The sequence below is a fragment of the Alosa sapidissima genome, chromosome 14 (assembly GCF_018492685.1).
Source record: "Alosa sapidissima isolate fAloSap1 chromosome 14, fAloSap1.pri, whole genome shotgun sequence".
In the NCBI taxonomy this organism is placed as follows: Eukaryota; Metazoa; Chordata; class Actinopteri; order Clupeiformes; family Clupeidae; genus Alosa; species Alosa sapidissima.
This window is the reverse complement of record NC_055970.1, coordinates 32,132,990-32,152,195: the sequence shown is the minus strand read 5'-3', so window position 1 is coordinate 32,152,195 and position 19,206 is coordinate 32,132,990. Positions and strand designations below refer to the sequence as shown.

At 45.4% G+C, this 19,206-nt stretch overlaps 1 protein-coding gene across 13 annotated transcripts in view; it reads left to right on the top strand.

Annotated features, from left to right (window-relative positions):
* Positions 1-19,206, top strand: part of LOC121681319 (trichohyalin) — a 145,616-nt gene that overhangs the window by 20,659 nt on the left and 105,751 nt on the right. For all 13 annotated transcript variants that reach the window (XM_042060999.1, XM_042060994.1, XM_042060997.1 and 10 more), the window contains one exon: positions 15,675-15,775. In XM_042060999.1, the coding sequence (XP_041916933.1) occupies positions 15,701-15,775 (75 nt within the window). In that variant the 5' untranslated portion in view covers positions 15,675-15,700. The remainder of the gene's footprint in view (positions 1-15,674; positions 15,776-19,206) is intronic.

Genomic DNA, 19,206 nt, shown 5'->3' with positions numbered 1-19,206 from the left:
TCTGTAAGGCTATAGCTTCACTGCTTTCTCTGTCTCTCTCTCTGTAATATCAGACTCAGGCATTCATTTAAGTCCTTCCCCCCCTATATTTTAAATTAGCATTAAATATGGAGGACATGGAATCTTGGCACCATAATGTGAAAACCAATTTATGAAGCCATTTAGGACTTAAAAACTTGACAGTACAGTAACGATTTATGGATATTTATGTATATTCACAGATGTGACAGGATTATATTTCACTGTTTGCAGCCAACACACTTTGTTCCGAGAATTTTGGTACAGCATAGGGACTACAAACACACACACACACACACACACACGTCTTAGGACAGATCAATCACAGCAAGCCAAAAATGAAACAGCCCACTTTGTCTCCTCTCTCTGCTCACACCTCCATATATAAACAGGCCTCTCTTTGCAGCTCTCCTGTTACAACAACTACCATGTAAGCCGTCCCTGCCACCACTAATAACATCCTCTTCCCGGATTTAAAGGCGCATTATCATATTGTGTGGATGATTGGCGTTTGACCTTCATGCAAGTTTATAAAAAGCCAGCGAGACAGTGTAGGTCACCTCGATCGCCTTGGCGACAGCGCATTAATACTAATCTGATAGAATTACCAGGAACCAATTAATCTATGCCGGGCAAGCGGTTAAAGAGATAGTGTTACTTCTCTCTGTGTTGCTGCTGCCGCCGATGTCGTTTGTGTGTGTGTGTGTGTGTGTGCGTGTGTGTGTGTGTGAACAGACTGCTGGGCTGAAGCAGCTTCGTCGGTGGAGTACACACGCATTCCCTTCCCTCGCCTCGCCGCCGAGTGTGAGAGGCCGTGGGGTGAATGGCGGGAGAACACCGTGGGAACGTTTAGGTTGGGTTACACTGCCCCTGCTTGGCCTGAGCGGGACTGTTAAGCTCGCCTCAGCCCGCCTGCATAGCTCTGCTCATTAGCAGGGCTGCTGAGACGAAGGAGAGGAGGGATGGGGGTTTGGGGGGGCACTGAGCGAGTGGAAAAGGCCAGCATTTAAGGGCAAATTAGCCTAGTGTGTGTGTGTGTGTGTGTGTGTGTGTGTGTGTGTGTGTACACTCCCAGTTCTGGTAGTTGACACAGTCATATATGGAAGGAAAGGAACAAGAACGAGAGGGGAAATATAGACCAAATTACAGTACTGGGTCTCATGCAGTTGGCGGTCACAGAGAGGCCACTGCCTGACAACTTTTTTGTACAATTAGGCCATGGTGGTGGTTTTCCCCCCAAACTAATGAGCATGTTCTTTTTGGCAGTTTTAGCATTAGCTGAGGTTATGTGGGCCCCCGTCGTCTCATACCCAAATTATGTAGTGACGCATTGTCATTGTTCCCAATGTTCCTTGTATTTTTGGAGATGGAGGGATGAACGGCTCAAGTGTGAGATTTGTGAGGGCTCCCCGTGAATGTAACGATATAGCCTGCTAAGGCCTGGAAACCTTAGCCTCCTTTCTCATACCAGGAGCTCAGACATCCCTAAGAGCCATTAATGTGCGCGTTAAACTGTTTAAGCTAGGAAAAGGGAGAGGGGCTCCTGAAATAACAATGCGTTTGGCATTGGAGAGACACACATGAGAGCGAGCCGCTTCGCTTTGTGGACAGCAGAGTCTCTATGCGATAAATGAGTGGGATTCTTTGGCACATTGTCACCTCCTGTCTTTTGTATCAAAAGAAGACAGACCAACCTGGCTATTTTGTCAACTGGCTGAAATAAGATGTTTTCTTAATCACAGGGCTTTCAGTGGAATGATTTTGACTATAGACTTGATATCTTTTTTTTGGTGTTACCGTCAAGGTTTTTTGGATTATTTTTTTTTTTTGGTGTGGCTGTTTTGAAACCATCTTGTGACCTACCTTTGTACCATAATTCTTTAATTAGTACTTAGTAATGCAATCACATGGCACTATTTTCATAGCGCACCTAGAGATTAATCAAGGCTGCTTGGATTTCAAAAAACACTGATTAGCTTTTAACCCCGGCAACTGGATTGACCTCTAGTATTTAGCTTGAGAACAATTAAAATGATTGAGGCTCAAGCTCTGGTTACAATCAGTCGTCTTCCAATCCTCTCTACCTCCTTGAACGGTACAAAACACTTATTATGCTGCCCGAATAGCTGTCAAGGCCCTTGTGTATGGCAGCAGCTGCGCCACAGCTCCCCCTGGTCCTTGCTGCGTCTCTCCGTGCCAGTCTGTGGCCCCCTGCAGGCTGTGCCTGAGTAGGCTCCCGGGGAAGCTGAGAGCCAGGCCTCTGGAGGACTCGGCCATGCTTGGGCCTCTGATATCCTGACAAGGTCAAGTACAGCTGGAGGGCTGAGTGACTCACTGTTGGAAGACAGCGCAAAGCCCTCCCTCACCAAACCACTCGTCTATTCCCCCTCCAGTGTTCTTGCAGCCCCTGTGTCTGTTTGTTTGCCAAGTCTCAGAATTTCAGGCGATGCCGTACATCCGTTTTCAATCAGTGACTAATGTGTTCAGCCCAGCCAGCAGATGACACGATTAGCGTCGGTTTTTACGAGCGTTGTGTTGTTGTCGATTGTTTGGGATGTTTTTGCCGTCTATGCCATGTAAAACCCCTTTTATAGCTTCCAGTCAGTCTGTAGTGGTTTATTGCTCCATATTTCACAGAGTCCCACGAGCCTTTCTACAGTATGTTTGTTTTGTTTGATGTCATTTGTCAGAGAGGCATCAGGAAGGTGGACTGTACCATTTCAAAAATGCATGTGGGGGCTGCCTCCAGTTCCACTTTGGCTCAGTCGTTAAAAAAAAATCAGAGCCAAGATAGTTTAAAGCTGTAGGATGGATTGAATAAGGTGACGTAGGGGGTGGTGATGGTGGGGGCCAGGGGGGGATGATTTTAATATGCAGTCAGTCCTCTGTCCTCCAGACTTCAGTTTCTTTTTTGTTTTCTTTTCAAATGGAACACCAGGGATGTATGCGATAATTAAACATTTTGAAAGTGGTTAGAGCAGAGGAAATGAGGGCTGTGTTTGCTCAGAGAGAGATAACATTCCCAGACTGTAACAAGAGCACGGCGGCAGCGCCAAACAATATTGCTTTAGCGGTGGGTCTGCATAATGAAGCGGACCCTTATGCATATTAATGAAAGCACTTTGCATAATGTGTTCTCCATGCGACACTCCGCAGGCTACAGGCACCCCCTCGGCTCCGCTTTACGTTTTCCTGTTCCAGAATGAAATTATTTACATCTGCATGCCTACATACAGACAATCCCAATTAAAGTGCCGCCATGCCTATCTCTCTCACTGATACCTGTGCACTCCTCTCTGTCCTCGCACCAATCCGACCGCTTCCCCTCCTCAGGCTGTGTACCAATGGCCTACCTTCTTTTTTCCACCCCCTCTAACCTTGCCACCTAAACACGCGTGGTTGTTTAAAAACATATGACAGCGGGTTGTGCATGTGATGCCAAACGAGGTCCTCGTTACCTCCCCTCCTCCTCCTCCTCCTTTTCCACTCTCCCTCCTCCTCCTCCGTGTGCTTGTGGAAGCTTTTGGAAGTACTACAGCGACATCTGCATGAATCGTGGTTTCAGAGCGCCAGTCTGATACCCGGCACCACCGCCGCTGCTGCCAATGCTACAGTGCTACCGTTGCCGCGCTTCACTACCTCTGCCATCTCACACTCGCCGCCGGCCCACCCCATGGCTTTCATCGCTGGCGTTTACACACTGGACTAAGTGTGCATGTGCGGAGTTCATGTTCATTTGAATATCCTGTTGAATAACCCAAGGGTATTTGGCACACGAAAATGAGAAGAATGTGGGTAGGAACAAGGATGGAATTTGTTGGGCGCAAATTTTTTTCCTGTTGTACAGAGATAGATATCCTGATTTTTATGTTCATGTTAAGCTATATTGGTTACTTTTTGTATTTTCCCTGTATTTCAGTATGACATTTTGTGCCCACCCTTAGCTAATTTTGTAGGATGTACAAAAAAGTGATGAAGCCTCTAAAATTCCCATTCATATAATTTGCACACAAACACATAAAATGGTTTTAATGGAGCACTTCTTGAGTAAAGCCTTTGAGCAAATTTCGAAAGCTACTTCTTAAACTTTTCTTTTGGTGGAAAACACTGGTGTCAGACTCTGGCAGACTTGCAGAGAATGGGTTTGGTACAGTACAGGCAAAACCTGCCCACTGGGAGTCTCACTCTCTCTGACTGTGCTGTTTCTGTACTCCTCAATTAATACTGCATGCTGCATGTGTGTGTCGTGGGAACCCACAATGGTCGTCTTGTGTCCCTTACAAAAAGGACAGTGTAGCAGACAGATTGGGGGATAGGCTGGGGTAGGCTGGTGGCTTGGTTGGGTCTGGTGTGGGCACAGACTCTGAATAAGAGACAAAGGATTAATCACCCCTAATGATTTAATGCATGCAATCAGGGACCTGGCAAGCATGCTGATTTGCGCATAAATTATGCGGCATCTGTTTCAAAGGCCAGAAAGTAAACGTGGAAAGCAGATTGGGAGATGTTTTTTGTTTAGTCTTTCCCCCGATAAAAGCAGGCAGAGGGTTTTAGAGAATGCCCTCTGGCGTTTCCCACGCTTCTCTCCCCGTGCCCCAGGGCGCCAGTCGCCCGCTGCTGGACTGACTTCCCGTCCTGCCAGACGGTCTGTCGTGCTACCCAAGCCTCATCCCATCAACCTGCAACACTGACCAGTAATGGGCATTGGAGACCAGTACATCCTCATTTCTTTTCAAAAAGCAAAACAAACAAAAATAAAGCAAAAATACTTCATGATTCTGTTTGGATCACTTCATTTCTAATAACAGTGTCAATTTGATCCAACCTGTAAAAAAAAAACCGTAATCACGGTGCCTAAAAAAATAAATCTCCATACAAATCGTGTCGCGTAATTAGCCATTCTGATAAAAATCCCTGTGATTATATGTGCATATGTATGCACATAATTTACATACACACACACAGAGTCACATACAATATATATTCTTCCTCCCCAGATTGGAAGACACTCAATTAATCCAAGTCTGAAAGGTTGAGCGCGCCCACCGTTTTTTTTTTTTTTTTAATTAACGTCGAATTAAAGGGAATTGGCACGTTGGTGGAAAGCAGGCATGCAGCTTTGAAGATTGCCATCGCATAATGAGTTGCTCTTTTCTTTTTTTTTACACTTTGTGCTCCTCTATTCCCGCTCCCCGCTCGCGCTGCTGCCAGTTGCCAGTGTGCCTTAGCGATTTAATGATATGCAAATGAAATATGCATAAAACCATTCTGCTGTACGATGATTAAGCACAGAGGACATTAGCCAGTGCCCCGCCAGAGTCTCTCCTGTTGTCTCTTCTCCATTCCGCTTCGCCCGCCAAACGACACCACTGTAACAGAGCTCAACATTAACAGCGCCAGAAGACTAATCACTTTAATAATGACAGTAATATCCAATCGGCAGAAATTAAATCCTAGAGCAGGGTTTTTGTTTTTTCTCCAATCCGGCGTATTGTAAGATCCACATCCAAGGAAAGCAGTGGTCCTGGCTGCAGTAGTATGTGGCAGAAAAGCTGGGAGAGGAGAGACAGGCAAGGTTTTCCAGGGGAGGACTTGGAGAGACTAGCATTGCCGGAGCTTTTCTCTGCTTGTTTTCAAGTAGTGTAGTGTTATATGAACGCTGGCTGCTGGAGAAGCATGGAAAAATATACTCCTTTTTCCTTTCTTTCCCTCTGTAACCCCCTTCCCCCCTGCTCACTGCCAGCTTTTTTTTCTTCGCTTTTTTTGTAATCCATTTGTATAATGAAGACGTGGTGCAATTAACATCCCCCATGGAATTAAAATAAAAGGTAGATCATCCGACCCTCATTAACTCCAAACGATTATAATATCCACATGCGTTCCGCCGCCAAGGGTATGAAAAAAGCCGCCACAACAGGAATTACGAATTAAATCGTTAACAGTATTTGTGATTAGCGCGGGTTTAATGCGACCGTGCTGGCGATGCCCAGAAAGATGCCACCATTTGCCCCAGCCCCATCCTCACTGGTGGCAGGCTTGGCTCTGTCAACTTGGTGGTTATGCCAAGGCAGTGTAGGAAGCACAAAGATCTTATAATCCCTCCCTTTGGATGCCTTCTTCAATTATTCATATTCCTCAATCGTGCCCCCTTGTCCAGCACAAAATCCTCCTAAAGACGAAAAGGTGGTGCATAAAGTTTGGGGTATCCATACCCCGAACACCCTCCCCCGCTTTGGCTTTGCTAATTGCGCGTTAATTTATCCATGGCGCTTTTGTTAATGAAACGAACCAAACAAACCGCCCGTCTTACTCCATGGTGTAGCGCCCATCACTGGCTCAGTGCCCGGTGCCAACGGATCTTGCAGGAACCCACGATGCAGTCCTCCGAACTCTGTAAGTGCTGTGACCCACGAATCGCCCGGTACTCCTGCTTTGTATCACCCTGATGGTGGGAACCTCCAAAAAACAGACTGGGTGAAGTATGGCAGTCTTTGGTTGGTTGGCAAGGAGATGGTGGAACACCCCTTTTCACATATATACCCCCCACCCCAAAAAAGAAGAATAACAAAAAAGTGGGATGCTTAAAATGTTCCCACTGTACCCCCCACCCCTCACCAATACCTTCTCTGTTTGGCAGAGTTTTAGGCGGGTTATATTGGGAGGGTACCGCCTCCTCAAAGTGTCTGCTGTCGTGGCTGTCCTGCTACACCCCCCCCCCCCCTTCCATCTCTTGTGCCCCCTCCACCAGGGTCCAGCTTGTCTGTTGTATGTGTGGCATCCCCCATGCTTGTCTCCTATACTGATGCAGGGGTGTTGAGCCCACAGCTGAAGCCATTCATCTCCTTGGTGATTGTTGTGAATGTAGATAAATCGCACACGGCTGCCAGCCTCCTTGCCCATGTCTGGTACAGTTCTGCTGAGCATCCCCCATGCTTGCAGAAGTAGAGTTTATTGCGTCCTGAGAGTTGCTGTGTTTTAACGTTCTTGTTTATTTGTTAAGTCATTTTCCTCTGTCAGGAATAGGTTCTTGCTGAAATTAGGCGCTTTCGGAACAGATTTGTATTTAATCGGGTAACTTCTTCTTTTTTTGGCGTCTCGCTCAACGATCATTAGCGATAATTACAAAAGACGAAAAAAACCTTCAATTAATTTCCATTCAGTCGGCTGATTATAATTTGCCATCTCATTAGTATGCATGCTCATGTTTGCTGATTTTTTTCTCTTCTCTTTTGTGTGTGGCTTTAGTAAACAGCTGCTGTTGAGCCGTTGGCATAGTCCCCTAGGTCCTTTTCTTCCTCCTCCCTCTCTTATATGCAGGCAGACGATTGGCAGATTGGCAGCGGCTGCGGCGGCAATGATCATGGTAGACATTCCTCACCACAGAGGCTGGCAGACGGCTTGTCGAGGTGCTGTGTTGTTTTGGAAGATTGTGTGGTTTAGTGGAGGGGGGTTGGCACCCGGTTCACACCCCTCCCCTTCTCACATAACAGTTTGCCGCTTTTGTTTTGTTTTGTCTTGGGCGTGTGTGTGTGTGTTTGTCTTCGTTTTTGTTTGTAATCCATTCCGTCCCCCTTTTCTTCATCAAATCTGTCACGCTAATTATCGGAACAAACTTTTGTCACTTTAATTAGTCTCCAGAAGCTCATTGCCATCTTTTGTTTGTCCCTCATCGTCTTTATCTTTGCCAACCGACCCGCGACGGGCAGACTGCACCTCATCGTTGTGTGCCATCTCCATGTCCTCTTCTATCTTTCCGCGACAGATGCCACCCCGATTGCCGCTGGCATACCGCTTGACAAACACGGGCGCCATGTAGCCTCTGCGTTGGCATTTTGTGGACGAAATGTCTTTTGCCGCTAATCCGTAAATGGCGTCTGTCCTTCTTTTGGAAAGATAGCGATTTCTGTTGAACCCCGCCAAACGTCTCTGGGTGTGCCACAGCTGCCAGGCAGTGAGCAGGTTGGCATGGCGTCTGCTGACTAGCAGGCAGGCTGGCTGGCTGGCTGGGACCGGGAAGGAGCTTGAGAAAGAAGAGAGGAGGGTGAGGAAAAACGAAAGAGGGGAGGTCCTTTTTCATGTCCCGCCCCCTCATACCCTGCTGGCACCCTCAGGACGGTGCCACAGCCTGAAGTTTAGTGATGCCTGGTCTCCTGCCCGCCTCTGTGCCTCACCAGTCCCTAGAGGTAGAGCTCATTCTCTCGCGCTGCCCCCTGGCATCCGTTGCGGTGGTATCTCCCCCCCCATGCCAGCATCTTCTTGATTAAGAGCAAAAAAAGTCCCGTTGTGTTGTTTTCGTCGCAACCCCCATCTTTCCTGCACTCCATCGCGTTGTGGTGCTGGATGACCCATCTGGACTACGTTGATGTTGCCGAAGTACAACCCTGTGTTCCGAATCATCCGAAGGCGTCTTGGAGATCTCCATCAGCAGATGTTCTCCTCTTGCGGCTTTGAGTTGAGGTTGCGCCTTTGGCTCTAGAACTCCGTGCCACCTCCCTCCTACGCCGCAAAGTCTTGGTTTTAAACATTTGGGTTGCATCTGCTCCTCCAAATAAAACAATGTAAAAAAAAGCGCTACGTTGCCAAAAGCAGCCAAATGGCACGGCACCCCCCCTCTCGCCGCTACATTTAGCCGCTTACCCTTGAGAATGCACGCCAGTCCGCCTTGGCGCTACCACTGAATGGATGGCACTGTGCCAGCTTCTCACTGCCATCATCCGCATTCGCAGCTTGTTTCTCTCTTGTTCGCCCACCCCCCTCTTCTTTCTCTCCATGTACCCTCCCCTCCGCCTCTTTCTTCCTTCCTTCCTCCACCATGTCCCCCCCATCCTACCCCGCCCTCACCCACCCTCTTTTTTGTTCTATAAGCTTGACTTTAATTAACGCACGGGTTAATTGATTCCCAAAGCTGATGAATTGCTCTCAACACCCCTCACTGGCTAGCTACCTCTTCTGCTGTTGTCTGCTCGCCCTCCCTCTTGCCCGCTTGTCTGCCTGCCTGCCGCCTGCCCGCCTGCCCTGCGCACCCCCTGAGCTTGGCACCGCCTGAGCTTCCACGCTACTTGTGGTGCTGTCAGAGAAGCCAGCAGCCAGCTCCTCTGGTGTGGTGCTATAGACCTGAGAGAGCGCTGCGAAGGATTTCAAGCTGCTTATTGGACTACAGCTGACTACAGTTGACGTTGTGCTGTCTGATCCCTATGCAGGATCTTGCAATGGCATTTTGTTATAAATAATCAAAGTCCTCCTGCAACCACCTCCCACCCCCTTTCCTATCTTACCCTTCTCCTCCCTCTTTCACCCTCCCAACCTTACCCTCCCTCTCACTCACTCTCTGCCTCCTCACTCTTCTTGTTCTGACTGTAAACTCGCATTCTATGCTATCCTATTTCTTCTGTGTTGAAAACCAGTCTGATTTCTTTCCCTTCATTCTTAGTGAAGTTCCTGATACTCTTGTCTTGTTTTAAATCCGTCTTGAAAAGTTATAAAGCGGATTTACTAAAAGACGTGATCACAATTATCATTGCGGATACATTTTGTATACTGGGTCTGTGTATTAATATTCTTTTTTTGCATGTCATTAGCGTTCACTGCAAACACTAGCTGTGAATTAGCCTGAATTAGAATGTCTGTCATAGTTGATTAAATAATTATCTTGGCCACGCCGCTTTTTCTTTCATTTTCTCATTCGCTTGGTGACAAATGGAGGAGACAAGGTTAAAAGCGGAAGATAGAGGAGCTTTTAATTATTTAATAACTGGCATTATTCCCCTCCCCCCCGCATCTGCCCACCAGTCTTAATTAGTCCGACTGCGTCTCACACTAAGAGGCAAGGTAGCATAGACTCATTAAGGGTGAGTATCTTGTGCACACACACACACACACACACTCTCAGCCTGCGCAAACACGCGTGTATTCTCATTCTTTCTTATCGCTTCCGAGTGGTGTCAAACACTATTCAGTTCCACTATTTACTTGTTAGTTTCTTTCTTTTTGAGTTTGTGACGGCAGTTTTGGCTGAATGTGATCCTGACGCCTTTCATACCTATCCTCTGTAGCCGACACAGATAGCTAGATAGCCCTGTCTGTGAGTGGAGCTGGTGTGACGGGGTGCTGGCACACTGCTTATTTGATTCTCAATGCGGCATTCTTGCTTCTTTCTCACCCTTTTATTTTTTTTGTACATTATTAAATAAAAAGGAGGCATGAGGCAACTGAGGCAACAAGAGGAATCCATTATGCAAATCGCTTCACTATTTGCATAATGTCTTATGCCAGGAATATGCAAATGAAGCGTATAATTTATGAGTGCCTGCGTCTGTCTCCGAGTGTTCCCATAACTTACAAAGAGATTTTTTTTCTCCTCTTGCTCTCTCTCTTCTCTGCCTCTCTCACTCTCCCTCCCCTCCTCTCTGAGCTGGCACACAGGCGACACACTTTACACACACGCAGCACACACACTCTCACACTATACCCATACAAAACAAGCACGCTGCGTATTCTCATAAGGGGTTGGTGGCTGTGTCTCGTCATTGGGTGGGAAAAACTTGGCAGTTGTGGGGTAGGGTGGGGGCAGAAGGAGTGGGAGGTGTACCAGAGGGGGCACATTAATCTACCCCACAAAGGAGCTGTAGGAGAAGCTAATTTTCTAAAACAACAGCGAAACGAATAAATTAAGAAGCACGCTAAAGCTGGGTGTGTGAAAGTAGGGGGTTTTAATGCAAATCGCTTTTTTTTTTTGGTCTTTTATTCTCTTTCTTTTCCTGGGGGTGGGTAAGGTCTGACTCCATCGCCACCTCCAATTCTGCTTTTGCCCACCCAGACTAGTCTTTGCCCGTCTAGGGAGTGGGTACGTTTTTCCTTCCAAGCTGGAATCTCTGTGGAGGCAGCGTGGTGCTGACTGGCTGGCTGTGTATGGGCACATGCAAGAAGGGGAGAGAGCGAGCAAGCACACAACGAGAGAAGATCCACATCCAGCAAAGAGCAGATTGATCTAAAGGTGTGTGTGTGTGTGTGTGTGTGTGTGTGTGTGTGTGTGTGTGTGCGTGTGTGTGTGTGTGCCAGGCGGAGTCAACGCTGTTGTGCACCCAGGACTGCCACTGCAAAGAGACTAGCTAGTGCACTCTACCCTACCCAGCTTGGCATCTCGTGACTGCCCCAAGGAGTACCAGGAGGACCCTTCGCTTTCGTCCTGCCTCTGCCTGCTTCATATGATCCCCGGCTAAGTCTCACCCGCTTCTGCCGCTCCGGAGATGCCTTTGTGTTATCCCGCCTCTTTGTAATCACCGGCCTGGTTTGCATACTTGATCTCTGGCTAATGTCTGTCTGACACTTTGTTAGGAAGCAGACGAAGACGAAGACGAAGGAGAATGTCTGATAAGGATTGAGGAGATGGATACCCACATCGCTAACTGCTCTCTAAAGACCTAGGATTGGCAAAGCAACAATAGTTTTTGCAGTTAAAAAAAAAAAATATATATATATATTGGTGTGCACCTCTGTATTTGTCTTTTGCCCCAGAGGCCTCCTTCAGGAAAAAGAGCACACACTTTTTCGTTCTGTCTTTTATTGTCTTCTGGAATAACGGCTCCTGTGTTTCTCTTGACTCTTTTAAGATGTTAAATATTAACATCTTTTGCGCCAATTCCCCCCTCCCCCCCCCCTATTCCATAGTGGAGCTACTTGGCACAGGAGCTGGCACTGCCTACTGAACTGTTTGCAGGTGGTACCTGTGTTAGAGATATGGGGTGAGGCATAGGGTTTCAGGCTGCCTCCTCTAGAATCACAGCACGAGATCATTCACTTCTTGGCCAAAGTGTATTGGAATGACGGACTCACCGCAACGGACTCTTTGTAGTGTGAAAAGTCATGTGGACTGGCTGCCGCACTCCACCGTTTGCTGCAGAGGCTACTAGATCCTGAGTTCCCGTGGCAACCGCTTATAATTAACATTCAGAGATCCTTATCTGCTTCCTTTTAATTCATCGTGCCGCCTTGATTGCAGACTTCATTTCGTTTGTTTGCATTTTTTTTGCAAATCGAAGGAGCGGAATGTGAGATGTTTTATATTGTGACGTTATTTTTAATTATATTGTTTTTTCCCCCTTTGTATTCGTTAAGCAGTTGTCATAAGTATGCAGCACGGCATTTAATGATTTGCATGCATGGTAATGAGTGGTTTAATGCAGTCCTGTGGATATGCATAAAGGGGGCAGATGGAAGGCAGACACACGCGTTTAATTGTGAGAAAGTATTTTTTATCGGTGCGTATGAGATCACCTTGGAATCAAGATGTCTGAACGTGTAAAACTGAAATAATTTTTGAAAGTGTGATATAGGCCAGTCTTGAACTATAAAAAATGATTAATTGAAGTGGCTGATGTTTACCAAAGATATGGATGAAATTGCACAAAGTGTTTGTACTATTCTTAATTATGCTACTGTAATTTACTGGTGCACTGTGTGCGTATCAAATCCTGCTGTGGGAATTGATCTTTTCATGTTCCAGTTATCAATGAACCAAAGTGAAGATTTTGTCTTTAGACTAATAAGGGAGAATAAAACCTCATGATACCTCATCGGGTTTTTGGGGTGTCCATATGAATTGCATTCTTCGCCAGATAATGCAAAAAAAAAAGTGACTTTGATTTCTCGTTGGTGTGAACTTGATGTGCTGAATGTTCTAATCTAGAGCAACACTACAAAGGCCTTTCTTAGCAGGCTCACAGTGGATAATTTCTTTAACTAGTAAGCTTAATGGTAGGCTGTGTTTTTGATTATTGCTGTGCTTTTAAAGCATGACATAAATGGGCCAAATTGCAGGTAAAGCAACAATTTTGGAGAACATAGTTCAAGTTATTTCTTAAATTATTACACATACAAAAACAAACAAAATCTTAGTTTTTAATATGAAATTGCGTATTTTCTGTAAACAGTCACTGCTCTAGTAGTTTAGGCATATGTGCCACCAAGTCCTGAGTGAGCTGAAAGCATTATGCGGTTGACTATAAAATGTTTAAAAAGTGTTTTTGCCAAAATGGAAGACCAAGAAACTTTTTTAAGTGCTTTTCCCCTGATGCAGTGTGTCTAAAAGCTCTATTTTTTATTTTAAAAACAATGGTTGAAAGTGGGTAGGCATTTGAAATGAGATAAAAATAGAAAGTAACTTTTCGCAAAGAACCTGGTATTTTCCACTGATATTTGGTAACTTCACGTACCGTTCACACCTTGTTTCATTAATTTCTTTGTGATCCATAACAATAGAAATTTTGTATTATAAACAATTATTATAATTATTATTATTGCACTCAATAGAATACAGTTGAATAGAATACAGCTGTGAATAAACAGTTATGGTGCATGTTCACAAACAAACAATTTAGCGGGCTGTTTTGGCTTTAGCTCGTTATTGGTGGCCATACTGCTTATTGTAGCTGATGAGTAGACACTAATGAAAATGCATGCACAGCCTCTCGTAAGATGAGAAGAGGCTCAGAGTGATTTACTTTGACTTTGTAGTGTGTTATACATGGAGGTTCATTTGTTAAGTCAATTAGATCACACTTTGGTATAGATTCAGTGCAATTTGATAGTCTTAGTCAATGGCAATTTGTGTTTAAAGCTTGCTCCCCCCCTTAAGCCAGAAATAGGGTTGAATAACAGTTAGGATGTGAAATTACAATTAGTGACAGTGCAATGAGTGGGAGTTTATAGTTACTCAGTCGGTGGGAAAAGATTTTTGTTTTGCAGTGAACCTCAACCAGTAGTGTTGCATAGGATCGGTATAACCTGCCTTACACAGTGCTATTGTGTAGTTATACACAATAGCACACTCTTCTCACTCTCTCATAAAGTTTTCATGTTATAGCCTTGTCCCTCCAGTTTCCTGCCTCTTCATCACAAAAGCGAGTTTGAGTGCTTGTGTGTCATATCCTTGCTCAAGTGGGGTTGGTTTATTATGACAGACACTGCCCAAGCCACCCTTTGGAAATACCTTTTTTTATAACTCAACTCATACTGTTGAGAAGGACCCTGCCAATATTCTGAATCCCATTCAAGATATATTTCACAATTTTAATCTCCATGGCTGCCAGCCTTGATCCAGTGCAGTTTTGCTTTTTAAAATCCTTAAATGAGACCTCCAGAAACAGCCATATCTTACCTACCTTTATGTTCCGTTTCTATCCATTGACCTCTGAAAGGGTGTAGAATGGTAAGTATTTCTGTGTCATGTTAGTGTCCATAATGAAGCCATTTTGTCTGCATTGCTTTGTGTGTAAAGTTGTCAAGTGGCACTGGACTGGAGTTCTCTCTCCTCTTAAAATAAGTCCTCTATCCTCTATCCTAATAAGTCCTCTATCCTCTTAAAATAATTATCCTACTCCTTCAATAATCTGTGGCTTTTTTCCCGACTTGGCTGAACCTTAGTGGAGGTGTTGTAGCAGTAGGCCTGGAGGACTGGTGGTTCTGGCCTTGCCATAGCCTGATAAAGCCTAAACACTTATCACACATGATTGATTTGTTTATTCCTTGCAAACCGGCCCACTCATCATGTGTCTTATCCCTGACTCCAAACACTGGTGTGTTTTTTCCCTCCCTCCCTTCCTCCCTCTCTCTCTCTCTCTTTCTCTCTCTCTCTCTCACTCTCTCTCTGTCTCCTTCTGCCTCTCAATTTCTCATGCCCTCTCCCTTCAATCTCCCTTCAATCTTTCCATCTCTCCGTGGGCTCACCAAACTTTTTTTGAAATTCATTCTGTGAGTATAGATATATTCTGTCACTGTAAAAATGACAATAAGCAGTCATCACTCTTCTAGCCACCTTGATGCTTGATATGCTGATGCTGATAAGGCCATGGTCCTTGGGAGCTCAATTTCTCATGGTGAAGAGTGGAGCTCAGCTAGTCATTGCTCTTGATAAGGGCAGCTCTGGCATTGCATAGCCCAGCGACCCCTAAGGTTTACTGTCGCTAGCAAGAACAAACACGCACACACATACACACACATGAATACAAAGTCTTGACTAAACTAGTCTAAGTAAAAAGACAGTATGGTGAAATATGGTTGTTAGATCAACATACCGTCGCTGTCTAAAACCACCGAGCTGCTGATCAGCAAGATCGCCCATCATGACTTTAGACTGTTCTGTTCTTCCAGCGCTCTCCAGACTGCCAGTAAATTCTCCGGGTTGGTCAGTTATAAAGAACTTTATTACATCAGTTCTAAAGACACAGCTGTGCGCAGTTTCACGCAAGTCATCATTGCCCTTGGACATTTTCAGCCAGTTAGATGCAACCAATTAGACTAATTTAACATGATTTTCTTTTTACATTTATTTTCCTTTTTATTATTTGTTCATTTGTTTGTTGTCTGTCTTGGTGTCACGGATACGGTGGCGACTACGGCGCTCCATCCAGCATCTTTTGTCTTGTGTCATTTGTTATTTTTTAATTCATTTGATGTCTATAAATGATTAATAAAATGTAATAATTATTATTTGTTAGAAGTCAGAATGTTTACTTTAGTCACAGATTATGAAATCATCTGAATCATAAATCATATATATACTCCATAATGTGCTGTGTGGGTACATATTCAAACTAGTAGATGATCAACTAGAATGTCTAGTTGGTTTAACCTAATTTCCTCTCTGCTTCGATTCCTAGTGTGTGTAGATCATCGAGTGACGGACATGGAGGCACCTCAGCTGTCTTTACTTCAGCAGCTCAGAGAGATGTCTCTGTCTCATCGGGAGACCCAAGCCAAAGTGAGTAGCACAGACCACTCAACCATAAACGCAAACTGTGTTCATCTCATCTCTTTGATGTTACAAAGTTAAACTCTGGTAAAGAACACTGTAATTGACATTCCATCCCCCCCCTATGGAAAAGTGGTGTGCAAAGGGGTAAGTGGCATATTATAGGGTGGGGTTCTGTGGTGCCCTTTAGAGTCCCTATACCCATAGGGGTGGGTTGCCATGGTATACTGTGGGGTAAATTGTGTACCAAGGAGTGAATAGCTTCTCACCGGTCACTGCATTCCTAACTTTTGACTAAGTAGAGACTAGAGACAATGACACACCCTTAATTCTTCACCACTTGTACTTACCTGTACTTCACCCGGTGGATGTCAAAACACGCGCACACACACACACACACACACACACACACACACACACACACACACACACACACACACACACACACAGACACACACACACAGACGTCACACTCAGCTCTTGCTTGTGTGTTGACTCTAGAGATGCACACTTGGCCTCAGGGATCCCAACGCTTGGTTAAGCAGTTATGTTAAGTACATGCATGCCATAAACACCGGCATAATCGTGCCAGCTGAATAATTCACATGGCGTCGGGATGGGGGTGTAATTAACAGCAGCTTGTATGGCTTTCCATAATTCATTCGAGTGTAAGTGCTAAGCATCTCCGCCCCGCAAACACCAGTGTTGCATGATAGGATGAGGGGCTGGCCGACATGACGGTTGCATCCAGGCTGTCGGCGTTGTTTCATTTAGCCCGGAGGCAGCTGAACTCAGACGGGTGGGAAAAGGCTACTGGAGCACATGTCTGTTGGTAATGCGCTTATGTATGTATGTATGCATGTATATATGCACACACCACCAGCCACCATGTGTGGGGAGCGCCTCCAGCTATGACTCATCCTAGCTGCATAACTGGCTGATGTAACTTTGGCAAGATTAAGAGTGTTTAAAGATGATAATATAAATGCTCCATTTCTCGGAGCTGTAGCAAAAGTTAAATGCAAACTTTTAAGAATGTGAGCCCTTTTTTATTTAAGCCAGGAGGTCATGCATTTCAACATTGCATGGAATGGGCACAGCATGACTTAATACCAATTGATTTTTGCATTAAGCAATAAGGATCATAATTTATGATTATCTGATGATGTTTAATTTTTAAAAAGTGCTAAAGCTGATGGTAATTTGGCTAAGAGTCTCAATTAGTGCATGATAGATGCACCGAGCCATGGGTTCAGACTGGTAGGCTGCAGAAGATGATGGTGCATTAGAGCGGCCATCGATTGTGCATATTTAAAATGGGGCCCAAACTAAGGAAAATGCTTAAAAGTCCACAGAGCTAATTAGGCAGTTGTCAATAATTTATGCGAAGATTTATGCATCGAGAGCGAGACCTTAGGCTGCCGTGTTTGATTGAAGACTGCTTATCTTGAACCCAAATCTGTGCAAATCTCTCCCTATATGTTTTTTTTGGGAAGTGAGTGAATTAAAGTGGCTGAGCTCCTTAAGATGAGGGAGAATCATTAGTCTAAGCAGTTGCTCTGTGGCATCAGTCACCGACTGGCGACCGCGCTGTAATAGATTGTCAAAGCGGCTTGGTTGTGTTGCACTGTGATAACTGGAATGGACACATACTCACACACACATTACACAAGTATGCATGTACACACACACACACACACACACACACACACACACACACACACACACACACACACACTACACGGAAATACAATAAATGTATACACCAATGCACTCCCACACTCTGATATCACACAAAAAGTATACAGAGAGCTCTAACTTCCTCTGCTCTCTGACATACGGGGTTGTTTGAGAGTGTGTGTGATATGAGCTGTCAGGTTGCACTGTGGTCCTCTGAGCTGAACTCTGGTTCCTCCCCCATAGGCCTGAGACACAGGAAGTGCTTCCCAGCGCTGGTTTAAAGGGCTGCGTCTGACCCTTCCCGCCATGACATTTGATTGGCAAAGGTGGGAGCTCTTTTCTTTGTGTATGCGAGCCAAGGCAAATTGTCTGGCACCGCTTCAAAGGCCCGTTTCAACACCAGGCGCTCTGCTGGGGCTGGGGTCCACCCAGGGTCCTCCTCTAACATGGCACCACTCCAGCCATCTCCAGGCAGACCCCCCCTTCTCTCTCTCTCTCTCTATTTATTTCTCTCTTCTCTCCTCATATCTATTCTCTCTCTTACTTACTCTTGCTCATTACAAGCCCGTTCCATTCACTCTGTCTGACAGCAGATCTCTTTAATATTCATGCCTGTCTCCATGAACAGAGTTGCATGAGGCATCAGGATGCATGGTCAGGTGGAGTAGCGATGTGGGTTTTTTTTACATCTTGCTGTTTTTGTGTGTGTGTGTATGTGTGTGTGTGTGCGTGCGTGTGCGCTATTTTACCTTATGTTTGTTTAATGAGTGGTGACTCATTGCTCCACTCTGGTGTCTGTGCCATCGTGTCCTAGCTCAGGGGTTCCCAGGTACCCGGTGCGGTGGCCATCGTCCCGGCCGACCCTTTCTCCTCTTCCTCATCTCTTCTCTCACCCGCTCCGCCACATTGTGTGTGCTGTGCTCTGGCAGCTAAAGGCCCTCGTTAAGCGCCATAACTTACATCATGTTTGAAGCTAATGGGAAGAATACTGGCTGCAGTGAAAAATGAATTACTTTTTTTTTTTCTTTAGCCTCCCTCTCCCCAGCTGGCCCTCTAACCTCTAGTGTAATATAGCAGCAGGGAGAGTATGCATTACAGATCCCAGGCATTAGAATTTATCTGTGCTGCGCTGACGCTGACTGATGCATTTGAAAATAATGTACTGGAGCCGAGCATTACAGAGACCCTGTAACTAATGGACAGCTCTCGCCTGTGGCCGCTACTGTATATCATTCAGCTGGCCCTACCTAATCAAACCCCACAGCCCTCTCCTCTGCAGGGCTACCGCCCACACCTCCAGCACACTGGCTGCTGCAGCCATACCTCACACCCTCTATTTCTCTCTTTCTGTCTCTCCCTGTCTCATTCTCAGTCTCCTTCTCTCTCACACTCTCTTTCTCTCTCTTTATTCATTCATTCCTTCATTCATTCATTCATTCATTCATTCATTCATTCTATCTTTCCTGTATGCACTCTTTCTCTCTCTCTCTTTCATTTTACTCTTACTCTTGCTCTCCCATTCAATGTCTCACAAAATGTCATCCTCATTTCTCTCCTCTCTCTCTCCACCCCTATCCCTCCATTCTTCCCTGCAATCACATTCTCTCTTGTCCTTTCCTCCTCTTTCTCTCTTTCCACTCAGTCTTCTCTGGCTAATTGGTGATTGCGGTCTTGCTCTTCCACAGTACAGTAAGGAATCCGACAGCTAGAAATATACCCTTGAACTATAATGCATGGTCCATGTAATGCATACATCTTAG